The sequence below is a fragment of the Perissodus microlepis genome, chromosome 14 (assembly GCF_051167445.1).
Source record: "Perissodus microlepis isolate ML-2025 ecotype Zambia chromosome 14, ASM5116744v1, whole genome shotgun sequence".
Taxonomy (NCBI): Eukaryota; Metazoa; Chordata; class Actinopteri; order Cichliformes; family Cichlidae; genus Perissodus; species Perissodus microlepis.
The window spans coordinates 18,721,477-18,742,173 of record NC_140474.1 but is presented as its reverse complement, the minus strand read 5'-3'; the positions used below and the strand labels follow the sequence as shown (position 1 = coordinate 18,742,173).

General features: G+C 42.1%; 3 protein-coding genes across 10 annotated transcripts in view; 1 reads left to right on the top strand and 2 right to left on the bottom strand.

The window, feature by feature from the left end:
• Positions 1-3,850, bottom strand: part of cbl (Cbl proto-oncogene) — a 34,868-nt gene extending 31,018 nt beyond the window's left edge. Inside the window, exon 1 of the mRNA XM_084949769.1 lies at positions 3,704-3,850. Coding sequence (XP_084805895.1) covers positions 3,704-3,850 — 147 coding nt within the window. The remainder of the gene's footprint in view (positions 1-3,703) is intronic.
• Positions 3,851-4,621: 771 nt separating this feature from the next.
• drc12 (dynein regulatory complex subunit 12 homolog) lies at positions 4,622-10,104 on the top strand. Of its 3 annotated transcripts, XM_084949777.1 has the most exons (6): positions 4,622-5,118; positions 5,193-5,261; positions 5,723-5,842; positions 6,069-6,161; positions 6,237-6,367; positions 8,775-10,100. In XM_084949777.1, exons 1-6 carry the CDS (start codon positions 5,067-5,069, stop codon positions 8,901-8,903), a joined length of 594 nt encoding a protein of 197 aa, XP_084805903.1. In that variant the 5' UTR covers positions 4,622-5,066; the 3' UTR covers positions 8,904-10,100. The 3 variants fall into 3 exon arrangements, with proteins under 3 accessions (XP_084805903.1, XP_084805906.1, XP_084805905.1); XM_084949780.1 differs by lacking the exon at positions 5,723-5,842 and having other exon boundaries at positions 8,775-10,104; XM_084949779.1 differs by lacking the exon at positions 6,069-6,161 and having other exon boundaries at positions 8,775-10,104.
• A 1,667-nt stretch (positions 10,105-11,771) lies between these two features.
• grik4 (glutamate receptor, ionotropic, kainate 4) overlaps positions 11,772-20,697 on the bottom strand; it is a 353,377-nt gene continuing 344,451 nt past the window's right edge. For 4 of the 6 annotated variants that reach the window (XM_084949763.1, XM_084949764.1, XM_084949762.1 and 1 more), the window contains 5 exons: positions 20,255-20,420; positions 19,292-19,517; positions 18,306-18,434; positions 18,106-18,224; positions 11,772-16,331 (listed from right to left, as the gene is read on the bottom strand). In XM_084949763.1, the coding sequence (XP_084805889.1) occupies positions 15,942-16,331; positions 18,106-18,224; positions 18,306-18,434; positions 19,292-19,517; positions 20,255-20,420 (1,030 nt within the window). In that variant the 3' untranslated portion in view covers positions 11,772-15,941. The other 2 variants (XM_084949766.1, XM_084949767.1) reach the window with 2 other exon arrangements.

The window sequence follows — 20,697 nt, the reverse complement described above, 5'->3', positions numbered from 1 at the left end:
TGAAAAACCTCAAGTGAGCAACTTCGGGAACACAAATACAAACAAAAGCCAAATTTTTTTTGACAAACACGAGTGTCTATCTACGAACACCGACTCAACCGAACCGTGAACGCGACAATCATCTGTCACATGGGTTTATAAAACATGTTAACCATGACTGTGGTCATACTTGGGGAACCAAGTTTATGACAACGTTGAAGACCTTCAGGAGAGCGCATTAACATGTTTCATCCTCAAAAATGTTCAACAAATCTAACTGCAGTGTTGCACTTCGCCGGGTCAATTCATGAATCATTACGAAACACACACCCAAACATTTTGGGTGTCATGTCCCGATTCCAGCCCGAGCTTATATACATCTGTGTAGCCAGGCTGTCAGCTTCAGTTACTGAACAACTGTATGTCAAAAACAGGACGTGGCTTATTCTTTGCAGACCAGGCCAAATTATTGTCCACTGATCATGTGAAAATGTACGAAAGAGATATGGCAGGAACAGCATTACAAGAATGTCATTATGAACTTCCTTGCTTCCTCCATTTAAAAGGCATCAGTGTGGCATTGTGGAAGTAATGAGACTTCAAAGAGCTCAAACACTTGGTTTATTAATCATCGTCAATGGAAAAACGAACTTTTTAAGTGTATTACAATTGTTAATGTAGTTTTATTTTTAGGCATATGAATCTATGCTGTATAGACTACATTGTTTTACCGTGCAACATATTCCACTATCATGATTCAAAACTTAAACTATACATATATTCATGTATAATAAGTAAAAATAAAAACACCTTGATGATTTGGCTGATAAAAATGATTGAGTCTACCAAACTGAGCCATGACTGTTGGAGAACTTAAAAAAAAAAAAAAAAGAGCCAATATTACCAACAATGTGTCCCAATTCCATTAACCTTCTCCAGGCCTCCAAGCGCTTAGTGCTAACACTTGTACCCAACCCTCAGTCAAACATAATTCATGCATGCGCTGGTACAAGGTCACAACTGCTGAATGCTCTATGTCAGCATGTGTTAAAGCTTCTGACTTGAAGTAAAATGCTGATCCCCTCCGAGCTAAATTACATTCCACTGATCTTTCTGTCTCTCTCTCTCTCTTGCTCTCAGGTGATTCTACACCTGGCGTGATTATGTAGATTTTTCCACATGAACTTCAAGGTATTTTACAGGTTGAAGACAAGTTGGAGCTGGTTGAATTTTGGGGGATTTTAGCTGCAAACAGCCATTTTAAGTGCTTTCTGACACAACTTTAGTGAGACAATGTCCCCTAAACTTTTTCAATGTTGAAAGAGTAATAATGATTCCTCACAGCAGGAGAAGGTAATGTGGTATTATGATCAGTGTCTATACGCTAAATAGAGTCAATCCATGTTGTAGGCCAAGCAGCGATCATCGTCTTGCTACACTTGTTTAGTCCCAAAAAGGCATGAAAAAGAATGAAGGAGACGAACGAGCTGTGTAAATGTTAAGTACCTTTCAACTATACACCTCCACACTGGCACACAGCGAACAATGTCTTGTACGCATAAAACTGATTAAAATTAAAAAAAAAAAAAAAAAATGACTGTCTTAGATTATGATGTGAAATTCAGGGCTTGATATCGGCCAAAACTGAAAATCTTACTAAACGCATTTCCGTAGCTAATACTTCTGATTTTAGTTTAGAGCATAGGTGTCAAACTCTGGCCCGCGGGCCAAATTTGGCCCGCAGCCTAATTACATTTGGCCCGCGAAGCCATACCAAATTACTATTAGAGCTGGCCTACTGGTATTATACAGCTAATATATATATTGTTTAGTATTAAGCTTTGCTTGTTCCATATTCAGTTTTTCAGCAAAACGTGTTTGAGTCCATAACAAAAGATTCATTCTTATATCTGGAGGAAGATTTTTTTTCAATAAATATTAACTATATTATTAATATTATTACGACTTTGTTCCAGTTTTGAAATTTGGCCCACTGTGTATTTGAGTTTGACACCCCTGGTTTAGAGTGTTACTTTACCTAACTAGCCGAAAGGATGTGGCAGTGCAACAACAGAGACAGGAACAGGATCTGATGTTAAACTTGTTTTAAAATAAACCTTTAATGCTGTAGCACTTTAACTTATAGTTAATACAGGAAAGCTAAATTAAGAATACTGACTTTACACATTGACACATGCCCCAACTGTAAAACCACGGCCTGATTAGCAACTTGCCTATAAATAAATTGACAATCATTTTCTTTATCAGCCAGAGAAAAAAAACAAAACAAAAAACAAACATATCTTCATCATGAAAAAATAAAGTGATTTGAGCTCTTTATCGCACTATCACTGAGCATTCAGGCAGCACAAAATTGATGTGACAACAGATAAACATTAGCCACTGCAACAGATACAGATCTTGAAGAACAGGTACAGCAAGTAACAGAGAAATCAGCCTCTGGTTTTGATCAAAATTTAACTTAGTTCTACGTGGGAGGTGTTTTCAAGGAGAAACTGCGTTATAGTTCTGCAGGTCTTGGTCAGTGGTATCCGTTGGTTTGTGGGTTCACTTTAGATAATACTAAATATATTTCTGCTGCTATTTTACGCAGTCCCATGGAGTAAAATCACTTTGGCAGGTGATGTATAGCTTTTTTTTAAGGTAAGATATTCCTTTATCTGGTTATTTTTCTTCCAGTCAATCAGTTTCTATAAAACCATATTAACATGGCAAAATAATCCCTTCTGTAAACTGCAAGAGCCAGACTGATAGGTGGCAGGTAGTTTAATATGTGGCAGATCAGATCAGCAGCCTCCCCTTCTTTCTTGTTTGGTCTGCATGAGACAAGCTTTCTACAGAAGTGTTGAACATTCACAGAAAACAAGGTGATAATAAAGATCAACGTTTCATTGCCACTTGTGTTCTTGTCTGTGCTAATTGAGGCCCGACTAAGCAAAACACACTTAAATGTGCTAGTAGTTTTGCAAAGGCATCATAGTTTATAATGCCGTCGCGTTGGAAGTTGAGAAACAAAAAAAGCCGTGTGTGAATCTCACAGGAAACTGGGGGTCAAACTGTTGCAGGCTTTTTTCCGAGAAGTAAAGCTGTGAGATGACTCTCCCCTGGTAAAGACCATAGCTGGACACGTAAAATGCGTACTTTTCTTGTTCTCTAAACAATTTGTTACAATTTTCAAGGGTTGACAAACAGATTTTTCATAAACGAGCTACAGGAGACACTGTTGCAGTGCTGGGAGCCCTTGTATTTCAGTTTCCTGTCACAAAGTCGTTAGATTCAGCTCTTATGTGGCATATTTAAAGAATACTAACTTCCTTGTTAGAGCTAAAGATTGTGATATACCTTAAAATATTTAGCCGTGGTCAAACAATGTAACGCTATGCACCGCGGTTTCACAACTAAAGAGTAGTTACCCGAAAGTGTTAACAACCCTGCCAAGTAATAAACTAAGCCTTCCTATGCCAGTTAATATTAAGCTGCTACGAAAGTGGCGTGCCACATGACGAACAAAACAATAGTTCAGGTTATCTGTGAGCTAAAGTTAGCTAACCATATCCTGTACCAGCCTGTTAGCTAACTTAGCAACAACAGACCTTCAGCAGGCGAAGATTAGCTAGCTTATCGCAAGTTAGCTACAGTTAGCTAGCAGTCGCTCTAGCCATCCGACGCGTAAGCAAACGCTAACGGCTTAACGTTGACAAACCTTGTCCATTAGTTTCCAGCATTTCTCCACCGTCTTTTTGTCCACGGCCCCGGGCTGGTGATGGGAGTGGAGGTGGTGATGGTGTGGCTGGAAGGCATCCTTCATCATTCCGATGATCCCCCCGCCTTTCTTCAGGTTCCCAGCCATGTTCGGGCTCGGCTAGGGTCGGCCAGAGCGGCTGACAGGCGAGGTGAGGCAGGGCAGGGGGTCAGAGGGACCGAACCGCCGCCTGGAGTTGGTTGGACCGGGCGATGGTGATCCCGTACCCCCTGTGAGGACAGCGCCCGAGCGGCGAATCCGAGCCAGGGTCCGACGGGGGTAAAATGAGGGAGGAAGAGATGACTATTGGATAAAGGCTCCCATCAGTAAATATAACATGATTATTTGGTAGATAAATGTCCAGATTGTGGATAAAACAAGCCCAACGGTCACTCACACCCTGCACAAGTCCCCCTCCGTGCCGCAGCTAGCAGGCTGCGTTGCTCAGCGTCTCCCTCTCTCTCTGCAGGGACCCACGCAGGCTAATTAACGGAGCACCAGACCTGGCTCCTCTCGCCCTCAGCTGGAGGACAATGGCAACGGTTTCTTCGCAGGACTCGAGCGTGTCCTCGCCTCTGTCCAAGCCGCGATGTCGTTCCTCTCTTTTGTCAGCAGCAGCTCTTTTCGGCTGTGCCGTGTCTTCGGGGGAAGTTCAGAGGCTGTGTGACACTGTCAGCACTCCTCTGCGGGCTGCGAGGCTGACGACACAAAGCGCTTAGCGACGACCGAGGAGAGGAAGTTGAACTTAAAGCTGCGAAAGCCTCACGGTCATAGACGGGAACTAGGGTGAATAAATAATTATGGGATTTAAACATTGCCCAGCATTTTCTGTTCCCCCCCTCTGACGTGTATGTGCGGCCCTTTCCTTTCCTGTACGTCCTCTTCCGTTAACCCCCACCCTCTCGTCTCTCTCCCCGCTGCCCAAACCCTAAACTCCCCGCCTTCTTTTTAAAGCGCGTTCTCGATAAATGAATGTAACCGAGCACGCGCGTCTGCCTGTAGAGCATTCATAAAATCTCAGTGAGATGCTGCTGAGTGCATCTCTGAGTTCTCCCAGCTCGGGCCTCGGTAACCCCTAGCAACAAAAGACGCTTTCACATATACTGAAGGCAGCTGGCGCTGTGCGCATTCCCCAGTCATGTGTGACTGGCTGTTGTAAAAGTCACTCAACTATCAATTAAACCGGGCACTTTGTTTTATGGCTGCTCACTCAGCAACCAGTGCACAGCAACAGAGTCTCACCACCATACAGTAAGCGTAGGCCCTCTGTGTGTCTGTGCGTGTCCGTGGGTTGAACAGGCAGCCTCGCAGCAAGCAAGCAAGCATGTCCCCGAAGAAGAAGACAAAAAAGACCGCAGAGAAAAGTCCAGAAAAATGTAATCGAGATGCTTTTTTTTCTTTCGTGACTGCAGATCTTCTATTTCTTACACATATTTCTGTGTTGTTACAGGTCAAAATGACGTGGAAGAAAAGCATAGGCACAGTATTCTGGATATAGCCATTCTGCAGGATCACATAGGTGAGCCTTGAGGTTTTATTCTTTTATAAATAATAAAAACAGATTGTATGATTATTACATAAAGGGTCAAACTGAATATGACTCTTAGCAGATCCATTCCTTGTCATGTCTGTTTCCTTTTAAATCGCTGATGTCCCATGATATTGGTTTGTATATAGATTTTAAGTGAGTTATTAAGAGATCAGTCTTTTGCCCCATAAAAGGATGGAAAATGGTAAAAAAACAAAACATGTAAGTTTTAAAACTTCTAAAAGCAATACAAGTGGAAATGAAAGCCCACATATTAAAACTTGACTGCATATTTGGGCATGTTTAATGGATAATTTAGTTTGCATCAATACAAGTTTTGATAAGAAAGTAATTTCCACTTTTGCTTATGAAAACAAACAAACAAAAAACAAAGAAAGCTCCCTCTGGTTTGTACGTTCAATGCCTGCACGTGTTTGTGTGACTTCCTGCAGCCTTACAGTGTGAGGCTTTAAGAAGGCTCCAGTCAGACAGAGCTGACCTGAGGAGACGTGTAAGAGACATGGAACAGAAGCTGCAGCGCGAGAGACAAGACCACAGGGACATCTACTGGGGTGGGTAGAGACGGGGCACGAATCCAAAATTAGTCCGTCTTTTAATAACCTGATCAAAGTGCGGATCCCTTTGGGAGTGAGGACAAGGGGTGTGTTTGCCGAGGTTAGGGTAATTTTTGAGGAACAAAAAATCTAATTAGCCGGGCGCTTAAGCTGATTGCTGTATTAGCTTTTCAAAGTGAATCAGCAGTGAAGTCTGAAATAGCTGACGCAAATGTCATTCTAGACCTCAGTCGCCAGTACAAAACCATGCAGACCGAACTGACCAACAAGGTGAAGAAACTGGAACAGGAAGTCAGCCAACTGAAGGAAGACCTTGGTATGGTCTATCTGTATTTAAAGTATAATCAAACAAATGGATCCACATAAGAGTTTACTCTCTGTATTTGTATAGCCCTATCCCAGGAGGAACTGAGTAAAGAGAAAAGTGAGCGTAAGCAAGTGGAGAAGGAGAAGGATGCCATCATAGCAGACCTTCGACAAAAGCTGGACAACATGGAGTCAGACTATGAGAAGATCCTTCATGTGAGTTTCAACACAAGGGAGTTCAAGCACACACTGTGGCAACAATACGCATTTGAAAGCCTACACGTATACGAAAATACCCATTTGAGGTAACCTTTTGCACAATGTGGGGCAGCTTTGTCTTGTATGTGCAGTTAGGCCAACCCTCAGAGAACTTGATCTCAGAGTTAGTTCCGCCAAAGTCATGGGAAGGTACTAGCACTTCTACTTGTTGGTCAGACCTGCAGCTTATGTGTGACTCTTGAAAGAGCAGTGTGATGACACCAGTTTCTTGAAAGTCATGCTCCTGAATGTATGATTGCTTTGAGCAGATAATTCAGTCTAAAATGACAAATTAAGCAAACGCTAATAGAGCTGTCATGGATGTTTTATATGAGTTAAGTGACTTAAAAATGATTCATATGATATTATGATGATGCTGATGAAAACTGTTGCAGTTTATGTCTAATAATCTTAGGTCAGAAATACAAAAAAACTAGATGGAGTGTACAGTATAGATGTGGTTTAATTCTTCCCCCATAAAATGACATTTGCCGACTTCCCCTGTATCCTCAACGACAAATTTTGACACCTTAGTACGTATCAATAAAGATGTCCTTTTATGACCATTAGAGTAGTTTGGGTTTTTTTTCCAAGGGTAGCTGCACAGGCAGAGAATGTCCTCACTAACTTCTGATGCAAAGTGAGTAATTTTCTTCTATAAGCAGGCCTGAAATATGATGCTTAGTTCAGAAAACTTACTACGCCATTACAAACTTTGCAGCATTACGGAACTATCAATGCACACAACACCAGAAATTATGCAATCAACATGACCAGGAAACTGCTGTAAAAAAGAAGCCACAAATAGTACTGTAGAAAAGTATTCACCCTTTCCTGATTTCTTATTTTTTTGCATATTTGTGACATTTACATGTCATTTGAGACACTCTTCTTCGCAGAATGATTTTCATTCATCTATATTGGAGGGTTTATAAGTATGAGTAGTCTATTTAAGGTTGTGCCAAAGCATCTCTGTTGGATTTAAGTCCAGATCTTGACTAGGCCACTCCAAAAGCTTTATTTTGGGTTTTTTTTTTTTAGTTATGATCCTGTCTGTGTACTTGCTGGTGTGTCTACATATCATTGTCCTGGGGTGTTTGAGCTTCAGGGCGTGACCTAATGGCCAGACATTTCCCTTCAGGATTTTTTGGTAGAGAGCAGAATTCATCATTCCATCAATTACAGCAAGTCGTCCAGGTCCTGAAGCCGCAAAGCTGCCCAAAACCATCACACCACAAAACCACGTTTGATTGTTGATATGATGTTCTTTTTATGAAATGCTGTGTTAGTTTTATGCCAGATGTAATAGGGAACCTCCAAAAAGTTCAGCTTTTGTCTCGTCAATCCACAGAAAATGTTCAAAAAGCCCTTGGCGTTCATCAAGATGTCGCTTGGCAAATGTGATATGAGCCCCTCCTTTTTCAGCAGTGGTTTTCTCCTTGAACTCTCTCATGGATGCCATTTTTGCCCAATCTGTTTTTATTGTTGAATCACGAATTCTGACCATAACTGAGGCAAGTGAGGCCTGCGGTTTTTTCGATGTTGTTCTGGGTTCTTCTGTGACCTCCTGGATGAGTCATCAAAGTGCTTTTTTTGGTAGGCCTGCCACTCCTGGTAAGGTACAACCCTGTTCCAAGTTTTCTCGATAAAGTTTTTTTTTCCCATAAAGTCCTAAAGCCTTATAATGGATTTGTAACCCTTTCTAGACTGATAGATGTCAATCACTTTGTTTCTCAGTTGTTTTCTGTCAATCGTGGCATGATGTGTTGCCTTTTAGCCTGCTACATTTTGTCAGACAGGTTCTTGTTACTTGATTCAACAGCTATGTCAGCAATTTAAACTGGGTGTGGTAGGTGAAACTGAACTCAGCTTTTTGTTTGCATTATCTTCATCTAATATTAGAGTTTGTTTTATGACCCAAAACATTTAAGTGAGACAAATATAAAAAAAAAAAAAAACTCCCAGGAAGTGGGCAAACACTTCCTGGGAGTTTTTTCCATTAAGATGTAATGGATGAGGAATGGGGTCATTGTTGACCTTTTCGCTAGCGCCCGAGTCCGACTGGCTGGCTACAGACAGTGCATGCAAATTTTCAGCGCTCAGATCTTCAAAGGTAAGTGGTCAAGCTTAGAGCCCTGTTCGAGGGCTCAGCCTCTGATCGCAGAGATAGGATTTTAATATGTAATTAACATTATTCCTCTCTTCCCAAGTATGACACAGAATCTAATTAAACCTCCTTCAGTGCACCCTTGCAACTCATCAGCGATAAAGGTGGTTAAGAAGGGAGGGAAATCAGGTTGGACAAGTCAATGACTTGAAGGGAAAATCTTAGCTTGCATTTTAATGCTGCCCATGTTTTCTGCAGGAGTCTCTCGACAGCCTGAGTTCCCAGCTGTCTGCGACTCGACAGGGTTGGGAAGACGAAAGCGCAACTCTTCATCAAAAGTACAAGGAGCTGCTCTCTGAATTTGGCCTAAATGCACTGGATCTTTAAAATACAGGAGTCTGACATATACAGTAAGAACAGCAGCTGTTGCTCAGTGAGATGTGTTTGCTTAATGCTGTAGCTACAGCACTGACTCTGTTTGATCTGCTAGAGTGCTGTGTGTGGCTCACCTGAAACTGTATGGATGTTAATGTATATTTTACCAGCAGAATACAGAATAGGAAGTAGATCACCATGTAGTGGCATGTAGCGCCCACTAGATGTAGCAAATGACTGCTTGTGGTCAGGAAGATGGTGGCCACTGACACTCAGTTGCTATTAGAGCATTACAGTGTGTATACTGTATTTTATATGAATATTAGTAGTACAGTAAGTATTTTGTTGTTTATATAGAAGAGCGCAAAATCCAAAAAAGCTGCATAAAACATTTGGGTGTTACAATAAAGTGGTGAAAATGAATAAAGCTGTTGGTGAAAAAACTGTAACTATTGTGATTTCACAACAAGTATACACGCTAGCAGAGATGGCAGTGTAGATAGAGTTCTCTGTGGCAGCCTTTGAGAGGCCAAATATGGTAAAAGACAACGAGGGAGATGTGAAACAAATGCACGATGTAAAGAAAACCACAGCTAATGCTCAGTATCAAGCAGATTAATACTAAGCAATAACAAGAGAAAGGCAAGGGGGAAAAAATTAATCATGCAGGAAATATGATTCAGCTGCCCCGCATCAATAAAACCTGACTTTCCCTGCAGGGAGCGAGATAAACACATTTTATTTTCAAGGCTGTCACTTGTGCATCTTTTTTCGTGGCCCAGTGCATTTTTTTAGTCTCTCATCTGTGGGGTAATGAATCATTTACTCAGGGATTAAGATAATTCTGTGCTCTGACGGCCAATTAACGCAGGAACTCAGGAGGCCTTTATCAGAAAACCAATATTTCCTCCTCAAACCACCAGGAGCTGTTGCCCGTTTCAGTTTGTTTAGGGCTTAATGGGGTCGACTGCAGTAGTTAAAATGAGAACGGCATAGCGCACCTGTTAGTGGAGGTGCAGAAAAATAACGATTGGCACAATGTGCCTTATCTTCCCATAGTGGAAATGTTATGAGCCCTGCAGCAGTCAGTGATGTAAGATGTATTAGCAAGCACTGATAAGTCAAATACAGTTTAAGCATCAAAAAGAAAAAAATATTTGTATTACATAGAATACTGTGCAAAAGTCTTGAGCTACCCCCATATTTTTGGCATTTTCCTTCCTAGGAGTCAGATTTTTATTAAAAGTGGTCTTGAGCAATATTTCTCCAGGCTTTCTGAAGGTCCTTAGAGTTTTTCTTTGGACTTTAGCTGCTTTTTCACTCATTTTCAATCCAGTCCATTTTCAGCAGACTGTTGTTTTGTTTGTAAAGCCACTTAAGACTGAACCATGAATCATTTAATCACAAAATTTGTTCCCATTTCTTCAAATTGCTGAAAAGATGCTAAAGATTCTAAAGTTTGACAGGGATAAAATAGTATTTTATTAGCCAATAAGATGGTCCCTAAAGAGCTATTAGCTGAAAACACTGCATATGTCTGCATGTGTAGTGTGTCCTTAAAAACTGGAGAAATGGTGGCCCTTCAGTAGAGCCATCTGTTGTTTGCTAAAGCCTCATCAGAAACGGTCTCAGTGGAAGGGTGGCTGTCAAGTAGTCATTTTTAAAGAAGGGAAAGAGGGAGATGAGTCTGAGGTATGCCAAATTATACAAGCACTGGAATGAAAATCAGAGGCAACAGGTCTTTATAGAGAGATGAGTCCAAATTTGAAACTGTTGGTAGAACATTGAATGTCTACAGCCATCTGTGAAACATGCAGGAGTCATGGATTGGGGCTGAATTTCAGCCAGTGGTGTTGGGAATCTTGTCATGTATGAAGGGAGAGAAGTACTTTCACATTTTGAATCCCCATTCAATACCATCTGGAAAGCATCTGATTAGAAGTAGCTTCACTTTTCGGCATGAGAATGATCCTAAACGCACTGCCAATGCAGTAAAAGCATACCTGGACAGAAAAACACAAAATGGAACACTATCAGTGATGGATTGGCCTCCCCAGAAGCAGTGTGGGATCATACTGACAGAGGAACAAAAGGCAGCCAACATCCAATTTAGAGCTTTGTATGGCCAATACATGCACAATATTTAGACCAATGTACTTCATATATATATATATATATATATATAGTACTAGTAATTGCTAGTACTATATATCATTAGCCCATTAATAGGTGTATCTTTTCCCTGTGGGTTTACCTTTCTCTATACATTCTCTAGCAGGCAGAACAAACGTACCATTTTTGTCCTCCGTGAACACGATTAATGAACAGATTCTAATTTGAACTCTGGCACCGGAGCATTCGCCCAAAGACAAACGATGCTGTGCAAATGATGGAGCCATTACAGAAATGGACTGATATTTATCTTTGTCGTTGAAGCCTTCATCCAGGGTCAGCAAAAACCAGCGATCTGGCCAAAAAAATGACTTTTGTAACTCACTATTAGCAAAAATCAAAATCCAGCCTGGTTTTTGTTATTAAGTACACACGTGACGGATTTCTGTAAGAACAGGATTCTACTTTCATTTTTCTGGTGGGTATGTGACAAAGAGCGCTGTCGGCTACGCTTCCACTGGAATTTGACTTGGCTGTGTACCACCTTTGTCAAGTATGTGGGTAACAATACAGCAAAATGTCAAGGCTGTGATTTCCTGTGTTGCTAAGAGCATGAGAGAAATCACATAGGACAAAAAAAAAAACAAAAAACACAAAATGCACGCTCTCTCTAACCCACCCACTTGCACACAAATAGGTGATCAGTGCCTCCTCTTCTGTGAGGCATCGATCAAGGCAGGAGTGAAAAGTGAGGGAACAAACACAAAGGAAATGAAGCTCCATTTTATTTCTCTGAAAGACAAACAATGTCAAGATGTTTTGGTCAATATGTTCAACAACTGTCAGCGAACAAAAGGCTGTATAACAGCCCTGACAGCGTCTCACCTTATAGAGAATTTCTGCACTCTGAATACCTTTTCTTTGAGCACACAACAACAAGAAGCCTTCTGCAAATAATTGCAATCACTTAATTGCAAATAATAAAATCAGCAGGAAAGCGCTTACTAAAAAATGTGTAGCAGTGCCTTTCTGTCTTGAATACTGTTATGAATACTCCACCCCTGGAAAATCTGGTGTCTGTTAGGAAAAAGCAATTGTTTGACAGAGGGATGCAATATTAGCAGGAATAAAATGAATAGATTCAATAATTACCATTTTAAAAAGGCAGTAAAGTCATACTAAATGCAACAGTATAGACAATATATATATATTTTTTAAATAATCTCAATATCCCAAAATGTTATAGGCAGGTTCCCCCCCCAAAAAGAAGCAAAAAAAAAAACATGGAACAAGCTATTATTCCAAGTGTATGTGGATGTTAGCTGTTAGGGTGACTACACAGTACACTGTAATTCCTTAATCCTTGCACGACAGCAATCAACTACAAGGAAACTGGTATTGCTATGTGCTACAGCTGGGTGAGCTCGAGGAGTGAAGTAGATTGTTCACCCACCTCTGCAGGCACTCAATGCTCATCGTGTGCTCCATAAATCCAACAGCAGCTAGGCAGAGGGTGGGTAGAGATGTGCTTAATTCATGAACCTGGAGCACCAGGGGTAAAAAGGAAAAGCACGAGCACGATAAAATAAAGTTGACACAGCTGTGACATACAGGTGGCGGTGAGTGTTTAGTGTGTCACGCTTTCAATGCATGTGTGTGCGTGCTGTGGGTGGTGACAAACTGAAAAGAAAACTTGTCATCTCTAACGCTGCAATGGGAAGATTGTGAGGCAGGCACTCGAGGAGGAGAGGAGAGGGAGATGCAGTCTGAATTCAAGTATAAATCAGACCATGGGTGTTGTGTGGCGTTCAATCACTGTCCCGAGGAGACGGAAATATCCACTGAAAAATCACAGTGATAGATGGGCTACGAGTGAGTGGACGCTTATACAGCACATGAGCGAGCTGTTAAACTCATTAGCCTCTGTTAGACTGCCTACCCACACAAATTCTCAGCTGTTCAAAGGATTCACAAGTGAGCAGACGTTAATTCAGTTATGGGGGAGAAACGAGATGTGGGTGCATCAGATCCTTCTGGTTCACTCGATAGTTGTTCTGTGTACTCATCCAGAAACCCATACGTCCCTGATGCTTCTCTGCATGCGTATATGTCACAACAAAGCAGCTGCGTGCTCTGCATATTTCTCCCGGTTGTATAATGCCCCCCTCCTCACCTAAAACAAACCCCCAAAAAACAAAAAGAAAGAAAGAAAGAAAGCGCACTCAGAAGCTATTTAGCATGACATATCTAAACAGCCCAGAAGGTCAAATACATCACAGCAGAAAAAAAACAAAGGAGACAAAGCCAGCAATCCCAGAGAATTGAGGTTGTTTTAAGAAATGTATTTATAATGGAATAAAAATGTCAACATAAGAAAAATAAAGCATATAAAACATAGCAGCCAAACCGAGCCGTCTCTCAGTGGTCTCCCAGAGAAGGTCGCCCAGTGTTTCTGTGGGATTTGTTTTAATTCTTACTCTACTGCTCTTCGTGCCTTCAAGGTAATTGGCAATCTCATTCCAACTACGCTTGATTTAGCACCCCCTGTAAATGTTTTGAGTGTTTAAGAAGTTAGCACTGAGAGCAGCGAGAGCCTTCAAACTCTCATGAGTTTCTTAGGGACAGTCAGCAAATGGATAGAAATACCTTTCATTAAAAAAACAATGAATTGTGGGTTTTCTTTCTTTGCCATCTGCTTGGCAATTTGATTTAAACCTGTTATTATATATGGAGCTACAGAAAGTGTACATTAACTGTTTGTGAGGATCTTGGGAACGACTCTGCATGGTGTGTGTCTGTGTGTGTTTAATGTTTCCATTAAATCACTGCACACACCTAAGTGCGCATCTCTTTGTCCTATGAACATAATGAACACCAAATGAGTTTACTGCTGCAATAATAAAACACACATTACCGGGCACCTCCATGATTATATCGATGATTATACTGTAAATACACACAATTCTGTGGGTCGATAACACAGCAGCTTCTTACTGGAGGATTAGATGTGCTGTATTTGAAGATGTGCAGAGGTTTGTTGCCATGAATATGAAATGTTCATTTAAACGACAGAGTGATCAAAATATGTTGTGTTCTACTACAGGATGATAAATGATAATATGCATGAATTTCCAAGCATGAAAACCTGCAGATGAAAAAGGATGGAGGCAGAAAGCTTTCGTGGCTAATAAAAGAACAAGAGACGCTGCAGCGGTACCTTCAAGCTGTGTCGAGTTGGCAGCCTGGTTTTGAGGGATGGTGATTGACAGAACCTGATGGGCAGATTTAAAATGATGGGCACATCAAAGATAAGCAAGAAGCGGAGCAGACAGCTGGATGACCGTTGATTCTCGCTGTGAAACGGTCGGGCTATCGTACAGAAACACCTTCAAACCAGCCGGTACAGCAGGAAAATAAGCCATATGTCTCTGTAATGCGAGCAGAAAGTGAGGCGATTTTAAGACTCGTGCTGCTGGTGGTAGATTCTCGTTACCTCACTTCTTCAAGTTATGGCTGACGCAAAGCAAATCAAGCTAACTGACTTTAATCATTTCAAATACTTCGGTAGTGGGGAAAGGAAAAATAAGTGTGTTTCAGCTCCTCCTGCATCACTTTGCATTAAATATCCGCCACGTTTTAGTCTGGTTAATGTATTCAAAGTTTGGTTTGGGGTTTTTTGCAAAAATTATAGTATCAAAATGTCAGAGTGCACCCAGGCTGTCTCCTACGAGCAGTGTGTAAAATATCACTTTCAATAAAAGTTTAACTGCGCTGACATTTAAAACAAGCCAAGCCAACTGCTGATATAAAAATCGCTTCACTCTACCGAGGACTTTGTTTTTGGTTGGTTCTAATATATGCTGGGTTTGATACACATACTGAATATGTAAGCTGGAAAAAAAAGAAAAAAATGATGTCTTATAACTTACAATGGATATATTTGTAAGCAAGAGAGCATAAAGGGGACTGGTGCAAGAACAATAAATGGGTCAGATATGGAGGACAGATGGAGGAGAAAGTAATGTCAGTGCACAGAAGAGGGATGATATAAGAGGATGTCTCTGTGCATGTACGTTTGTGTGCGTAGACATCATGTTTTTAAGCAGGTATTCAAAAGAGAAAATCCTTCTTTAAGTTGACTTGACTACCCTAGAACCACTTCAGGATGACTCATTCAGTGAGCACTGGCCAACACCTCTGGACATGCATCACTGTCTTTCAGAGATCCCAACAGTTAAAACATTTTTTAATAGAATATCACTACTATAAAAGGAGTCTTTTTGTCCGCATGTCTGTCCTTTTGTTTTCTATGTTCACATGAGTTTGCCGTCTTCTCAAGGCTGTGGTGCTTTCTTCAGCCACAAGATGATGCTTGTGGTTTTTGGCACTTTCAAAACAAAAGAACGTGAAGGTTGACCTTGCCTTAATCTGTCCATCTCTGCAGCTCTTCAGAGGCAATATACGTTCCTAGAGTAAATTGTCAGATAAAAAAAGGACCTTGTTTAAAGTTTTTGTTTTTTTTTTAACAATAGAATAACAATATTCAGTACTGATAATCCAACAGAGGACAGAAATAATTTAAAATGGAAAGAAAAGAAACAGCACAATGATAAATGACTGGAAATACTGCATAGTACAAATGCCCCGTAGCTGTTTTTGTCTGTCCTGTTTTACACGGTACAGAGGGCCACCAGGGACAGACCACAACGAGACAGACTCATCAGTTTTTCCTATGACCAAGGAAAAAGTTCGCCCAAGGAGAGATTCCAAAAACTCACTGCTGGCGGTCGCCTCAGGGGTAAAAGAAAGTCCACAGCATTGTCCTGTCCTTTAAGGATAAACTCTGGATGGCAGAATTAAAATGCCACATGATCTTTGATCCCTGGAAAGAAGAGAGGTGGCTGCTGGGAAAGGCAGTCCTGCTGGAATTGTGGGGCGTTATTCAGGTTCACTGCTATTTGTGGTCTTGTCCCATTCTATGCTCTCCTCACTGTGAGTGGGAGATGGGAGGGCCCCTGGGCCCCCTGTGGGGCGCATCCTCAGTCCTTGGAAGCGTCTGCACTCGGGACAAATGCGGATGTGGCTGCACCCCCTTGCGACCAGGGCAGCCTCCTGCGCCAGTCTGTGGGAAAGGGGTTCAGGCAGTCCCGTGCCCCCGCACAGTTTTCCGTTGCTGAGGCTGACAGCGGCAGCTCGCGCCCGACGTTCCTCCAGAGGTAAGGGCCGTGGCCGCAGCATTGACGCTGCCCGGCGGCGCCTCGCCTGCAGGCTGTCGCGACACAGAACGATCCCCTGGAGCTCCCGCAGCATCTCCTCACACACTGACTGCTGCAAGCACACACACGAGAAGAAAACAAAGATAGGGCAGAGGGAAATAAGAGAGGGAGAGAAAGAGAGAGAGGCCAGACAACTCACTGACTGATGGACTCGATCAGGACAGACGGAGTGACATCAAAGACACACAACAGATACATTTCAGGGTTATGTTCATAATAAGGAAATTGCATGGGCGACAGAGAAAAGGGTGGTGTAGACTGAGCGGCCAGCAGTGAAATCAGCGACACGTATAATACACACGGGCTTGTTAAATTTACTTTTCACATCCACAAGTGTAGCACACGCATTTTATCGCCGGGACTGATCGAGTGATCTGCTGGGTGTAACACAAGGATATAAACTCAAATAATCACAATCACAGACGTGACACCGCAGCTCAAGCACAAGACGGAAAAGAAACTCATCACCAATCCACACAAGCTGCACACGAACACTGTACAGATGCACACAGGCGTAAATCCAGATGCACAAATATGAACGATACATATATAGACCCGCACACACAAACACACACAGGGTTCACAATTTAGAGTGAGACATCAATCTGTACTGCTCCAAAAGAAGAAATCACATGAGTGGGTTTTTGACTTTCTGAATGTTTATTGAGTTAAAATCACAGTGCCAAATAGTATTCAAGTATCTGTTAAAGAAATCACATCGGAGGTAATGATATCACTGCATGCACATTTTTCTCTGATTCTTCAAGTCATCTTTTGTGGTTGACAGCAGTCCTCCCTCATGAATATCACAGGAGAGCCCCTTCCACTAGCACTAAACTCATCTGTCTATTGTGAATAAAAAAAAAAAAAAAAAATCCTCCAAACAGCAGAACATCTGGATGCTGAGGACACTCATGTTGCTTGCGAGTCCTCTCTCCAGATGAAGCTACATTAAAATCATATTTTCATACTGGATTACAATACCACACACTTTCAGCATAATTTTCAAAAGCACTTTCAACTTTCGCCAGTAAAAAAATGCATCTAAAATCCTTCCTACCTAAGTAGAAATCATTAGAAAAAAATATTTTTAAAGTTGCTGTTTAAGAGGTTGTAATAATGCAGGTCTGTCTTCAGCCTCAGAGGACAGCTAATGTGCTGATGCAGTTTGAAATATTTGCATTATTGGCTGGTGATTTTGCTTCTGTATCAGCAACTTTCAAATCATAGCGTGGCACTTTTAAGTGTTTCAGGTGTCATTTATCATTGTTTTATCCCCTGTTACTTTGAATAACCAACATTGTGGGACCGAGCTGTAGTGACTCTTGGTCCTGACATTTCCAGAAAGCATTGTCTTTTTCTTTTTGCTTCCAAAACAAATCTGACGCCCTTGCTTGAAGTCCATTCTTAGCGCAAAGTTCTAGTTGACTGCCACGACTAATCCTCTACTGTCCATATTTCGACTGCTGATGGTGAGAAGGACATGTAGTTTGTGACAATCGTGGACACAACAGCAAGTGTGTTTTAAATAAGGTCACTAGATTAAGGCTGAGATAAAGATTTGCAGCACCCTGTAAATATAACTAAAACAAGATCTTTTTTTTTTTACTGTACAGTTTGATTATTCTGTGTAATATATATATGGTAAGAATGGATGCTTCTCTGCTATGAATACAAAAAACATACGAGGTATTACTTTGGTTTGTGCTCATAACTTCCTGTCAAAGCTGCGCACTGTGGAAAAGCCTAGCAGCTCCGCGAGGGGGAAGGTGCCAGGGAGGGGAGAGGGAGACAAAGCAGATGCAGGTTAGATAGCCCTCTCTCACCTCATTTCCTGGTGCGTGCCTTAACATCCAGACAAACTCCAGCACTGCCATGAAGATTGCCACCAGCAGGCCACACACCAGCACCACAAAGATGCCACCGATGTTCTCCATTCCTAGACCTGGAGAGATGCCGGGATTGGGCGGGATAAGTGTTTTCTGGGATCATCAATCAAGATGTGGATTTAACTGCAGAGACAAACCTTTAGCACGGTGGTCCTCCTCTTTTGGACACTTGCCGCCATCCCACCACTTCCTCTTCAGGATCTCCAAACGATTGTCCTCTTGCAGTTTGAGGATGGCTAGGTCGAACTCGTCACGGTACACTGACCCTGAAGGGAAGAGAAAAGTAAACGAGGGACACGGTACAAACGAAGAGTGACATTTCCTTGACTTCTTCTTCCTTTTCCTCTGGTATGCTGTGGCAAATGTGAGAGCGCGTCACTTCACCACGCTTTGCCCGAACCAACAAAACGAAGATTTCAAACCTGAGATTAAGGAGCTTACAATGATCTTCCAATGTTTTACAGGTCACGGCGCCATCATCCACTAAAAAGATGGCTTATCTATCCTTTAAACATCAAAGGAATGGAAATTAATCTTGTTTACTTTAAGGTGTGTTTGACTCAATCTGAGATCAAAGTGTAAGTAAACCCCGTGTTTATACTCTCGGAGCAGCGAGCGAGCGTCGCGCAGAAACTGTTTCACATTTCACAGGAACAATAACTCAAATTCCCTCGCTCTTGTCCTCACTTCTCCCATCACAGCATGGCAACAGCTGCTCTATTAAAATCTAGCATTAAAGCTCTCTTAGTTTCTCCCTTTTTGCATCATTTTGCCCCATGATAGCAGCTAATGGTTTGGCTTTGCTGAGGCTTTACTTTTTTATTCAACTCTCCAATGTGACGTTTATGGTGTATCCTCCAACTAATGCTCTTCATTCCCCATCTTAGCTTCACTAAGAAGGGGAATGAATTATACAGCACATTTAAGCGAAACCATCAGCTCTGTTATCCGTTGACTTCGTTTTACACTAACTGCCTTGCCCCCGCATTACTCCGGCAAACTGGCTTCTGTCTCTCTGCGACTTGTATCAGATGTTTCAACTTCTTGACCAAGTTCCTCCTTCTTTTACTTATCCGTCACTTTCAAGTGTCCTCCAATTTTCAATACTTTGTCCTCCACTCACCCAGCGGCATGCCGATGCCATAGCCCTTAGTGTCCAACAGTCCTCCAATCTGAGTCAGGTTGCAGTTCCTCTGGCGGTAGTACTCATTCATCGTGCTCTCCAGCAAGTAGGCGTAGTTAGAGTTGAGGACACGGGCAATCCCCTCCTCTGTGCTCTTCACAAACACGCTGGGCTGCTTTGATTGCATGAAGTTCCACATGCGCTGGTACGTCTGGTAGCGGGAGTTCTGCACAGGCGTGAAGGAGCAGATAAGATCAGAAGAAACAGGCACAGAGAGTGAGAGACAGTTAACAAAGCATCTCCTCTTCTGGTTTGGTTTGGTTTGCTTTTTTTTGTACTGATGGAGTGTTACATCAGAGCGCTCCCGCCCCCCCCCCCCCCCCCCCCCCCTTTTTTTTTTTTTTTTCTATTAGCGCACCTCTTTCCCATTTGAGAAACTTCAGAACAGAAACTTCACTTAACACCTCCACCTGTCTTTTACTTTCTCTCAGCCTGTCTTCCCTGAGTTATTTAAGGTCCAGTGGACTTGAAAGCGCCAAGGAATACAAGGCTAATATCTCTCTTCCCTTCGCCCAATATCATCCTTCACTGTCTCTCTCCCCTCTAACACCCTCTTTTTCTCCTGCTCAGTGTCTTTCTCTTTTTCTTGCTGAGGTCAAATCTCAAAAGATGAAAGAGGATAGCGTGGGACCTAGACGGTGCCCCATCTCCCCGAGGAGAAGGATATTGAATGGTTGTGGCAAAAAAGAGACAGGAAACAGATAAAACCTGTGGTTAGAGGAGGAAGACATAAAGGACAGGAGGGTGACGAAAAGGACAGCTGATAGCTGATCACAGATGACCCATTGACTTCCATGTGCTCTGAAGTGAGCCTGTGCCTACATACAGTGTGTATGTATGTGTGAGTGAAGATTTAGGAGGATAAACAATGTGGCATATACAGCAATGTGTGTAACTTCTAACCTGGAAGAAGGTCATCGTGGATCCACCGTGCATGGTGCCATATTCTATCGCCGTCTGATCTGCCAGATCATCTACTGACTCTATCGGTACCTCCATCCTCTGCACTGTTAGGAAGGCGGCCAGGTTGGCGGTGTAGGAGGAGATGATGATTAATGTGAAGGCCCACCTGTGTGGGAAAGGCAGCGGACAAGAACATATGTATTCACCTGCAAACGTATGTAAATGGGCAGGCTGACACATGAAGATAAATGATCTGGGTGGAGGTGTAGAAGGATTAAAATAACTGCGCACCTGAGAGGAGAAGACATGACAGGATATTCAGTAGATGATATGGCGGATGGATTAATGGGTGGATAAAGTTCTAGCTGCAAAGGCGGACAGACAGACACAAACGATGCCTCGTGTGCACACAAATGCACAATCTCACTCTTGAAATCTGGAAT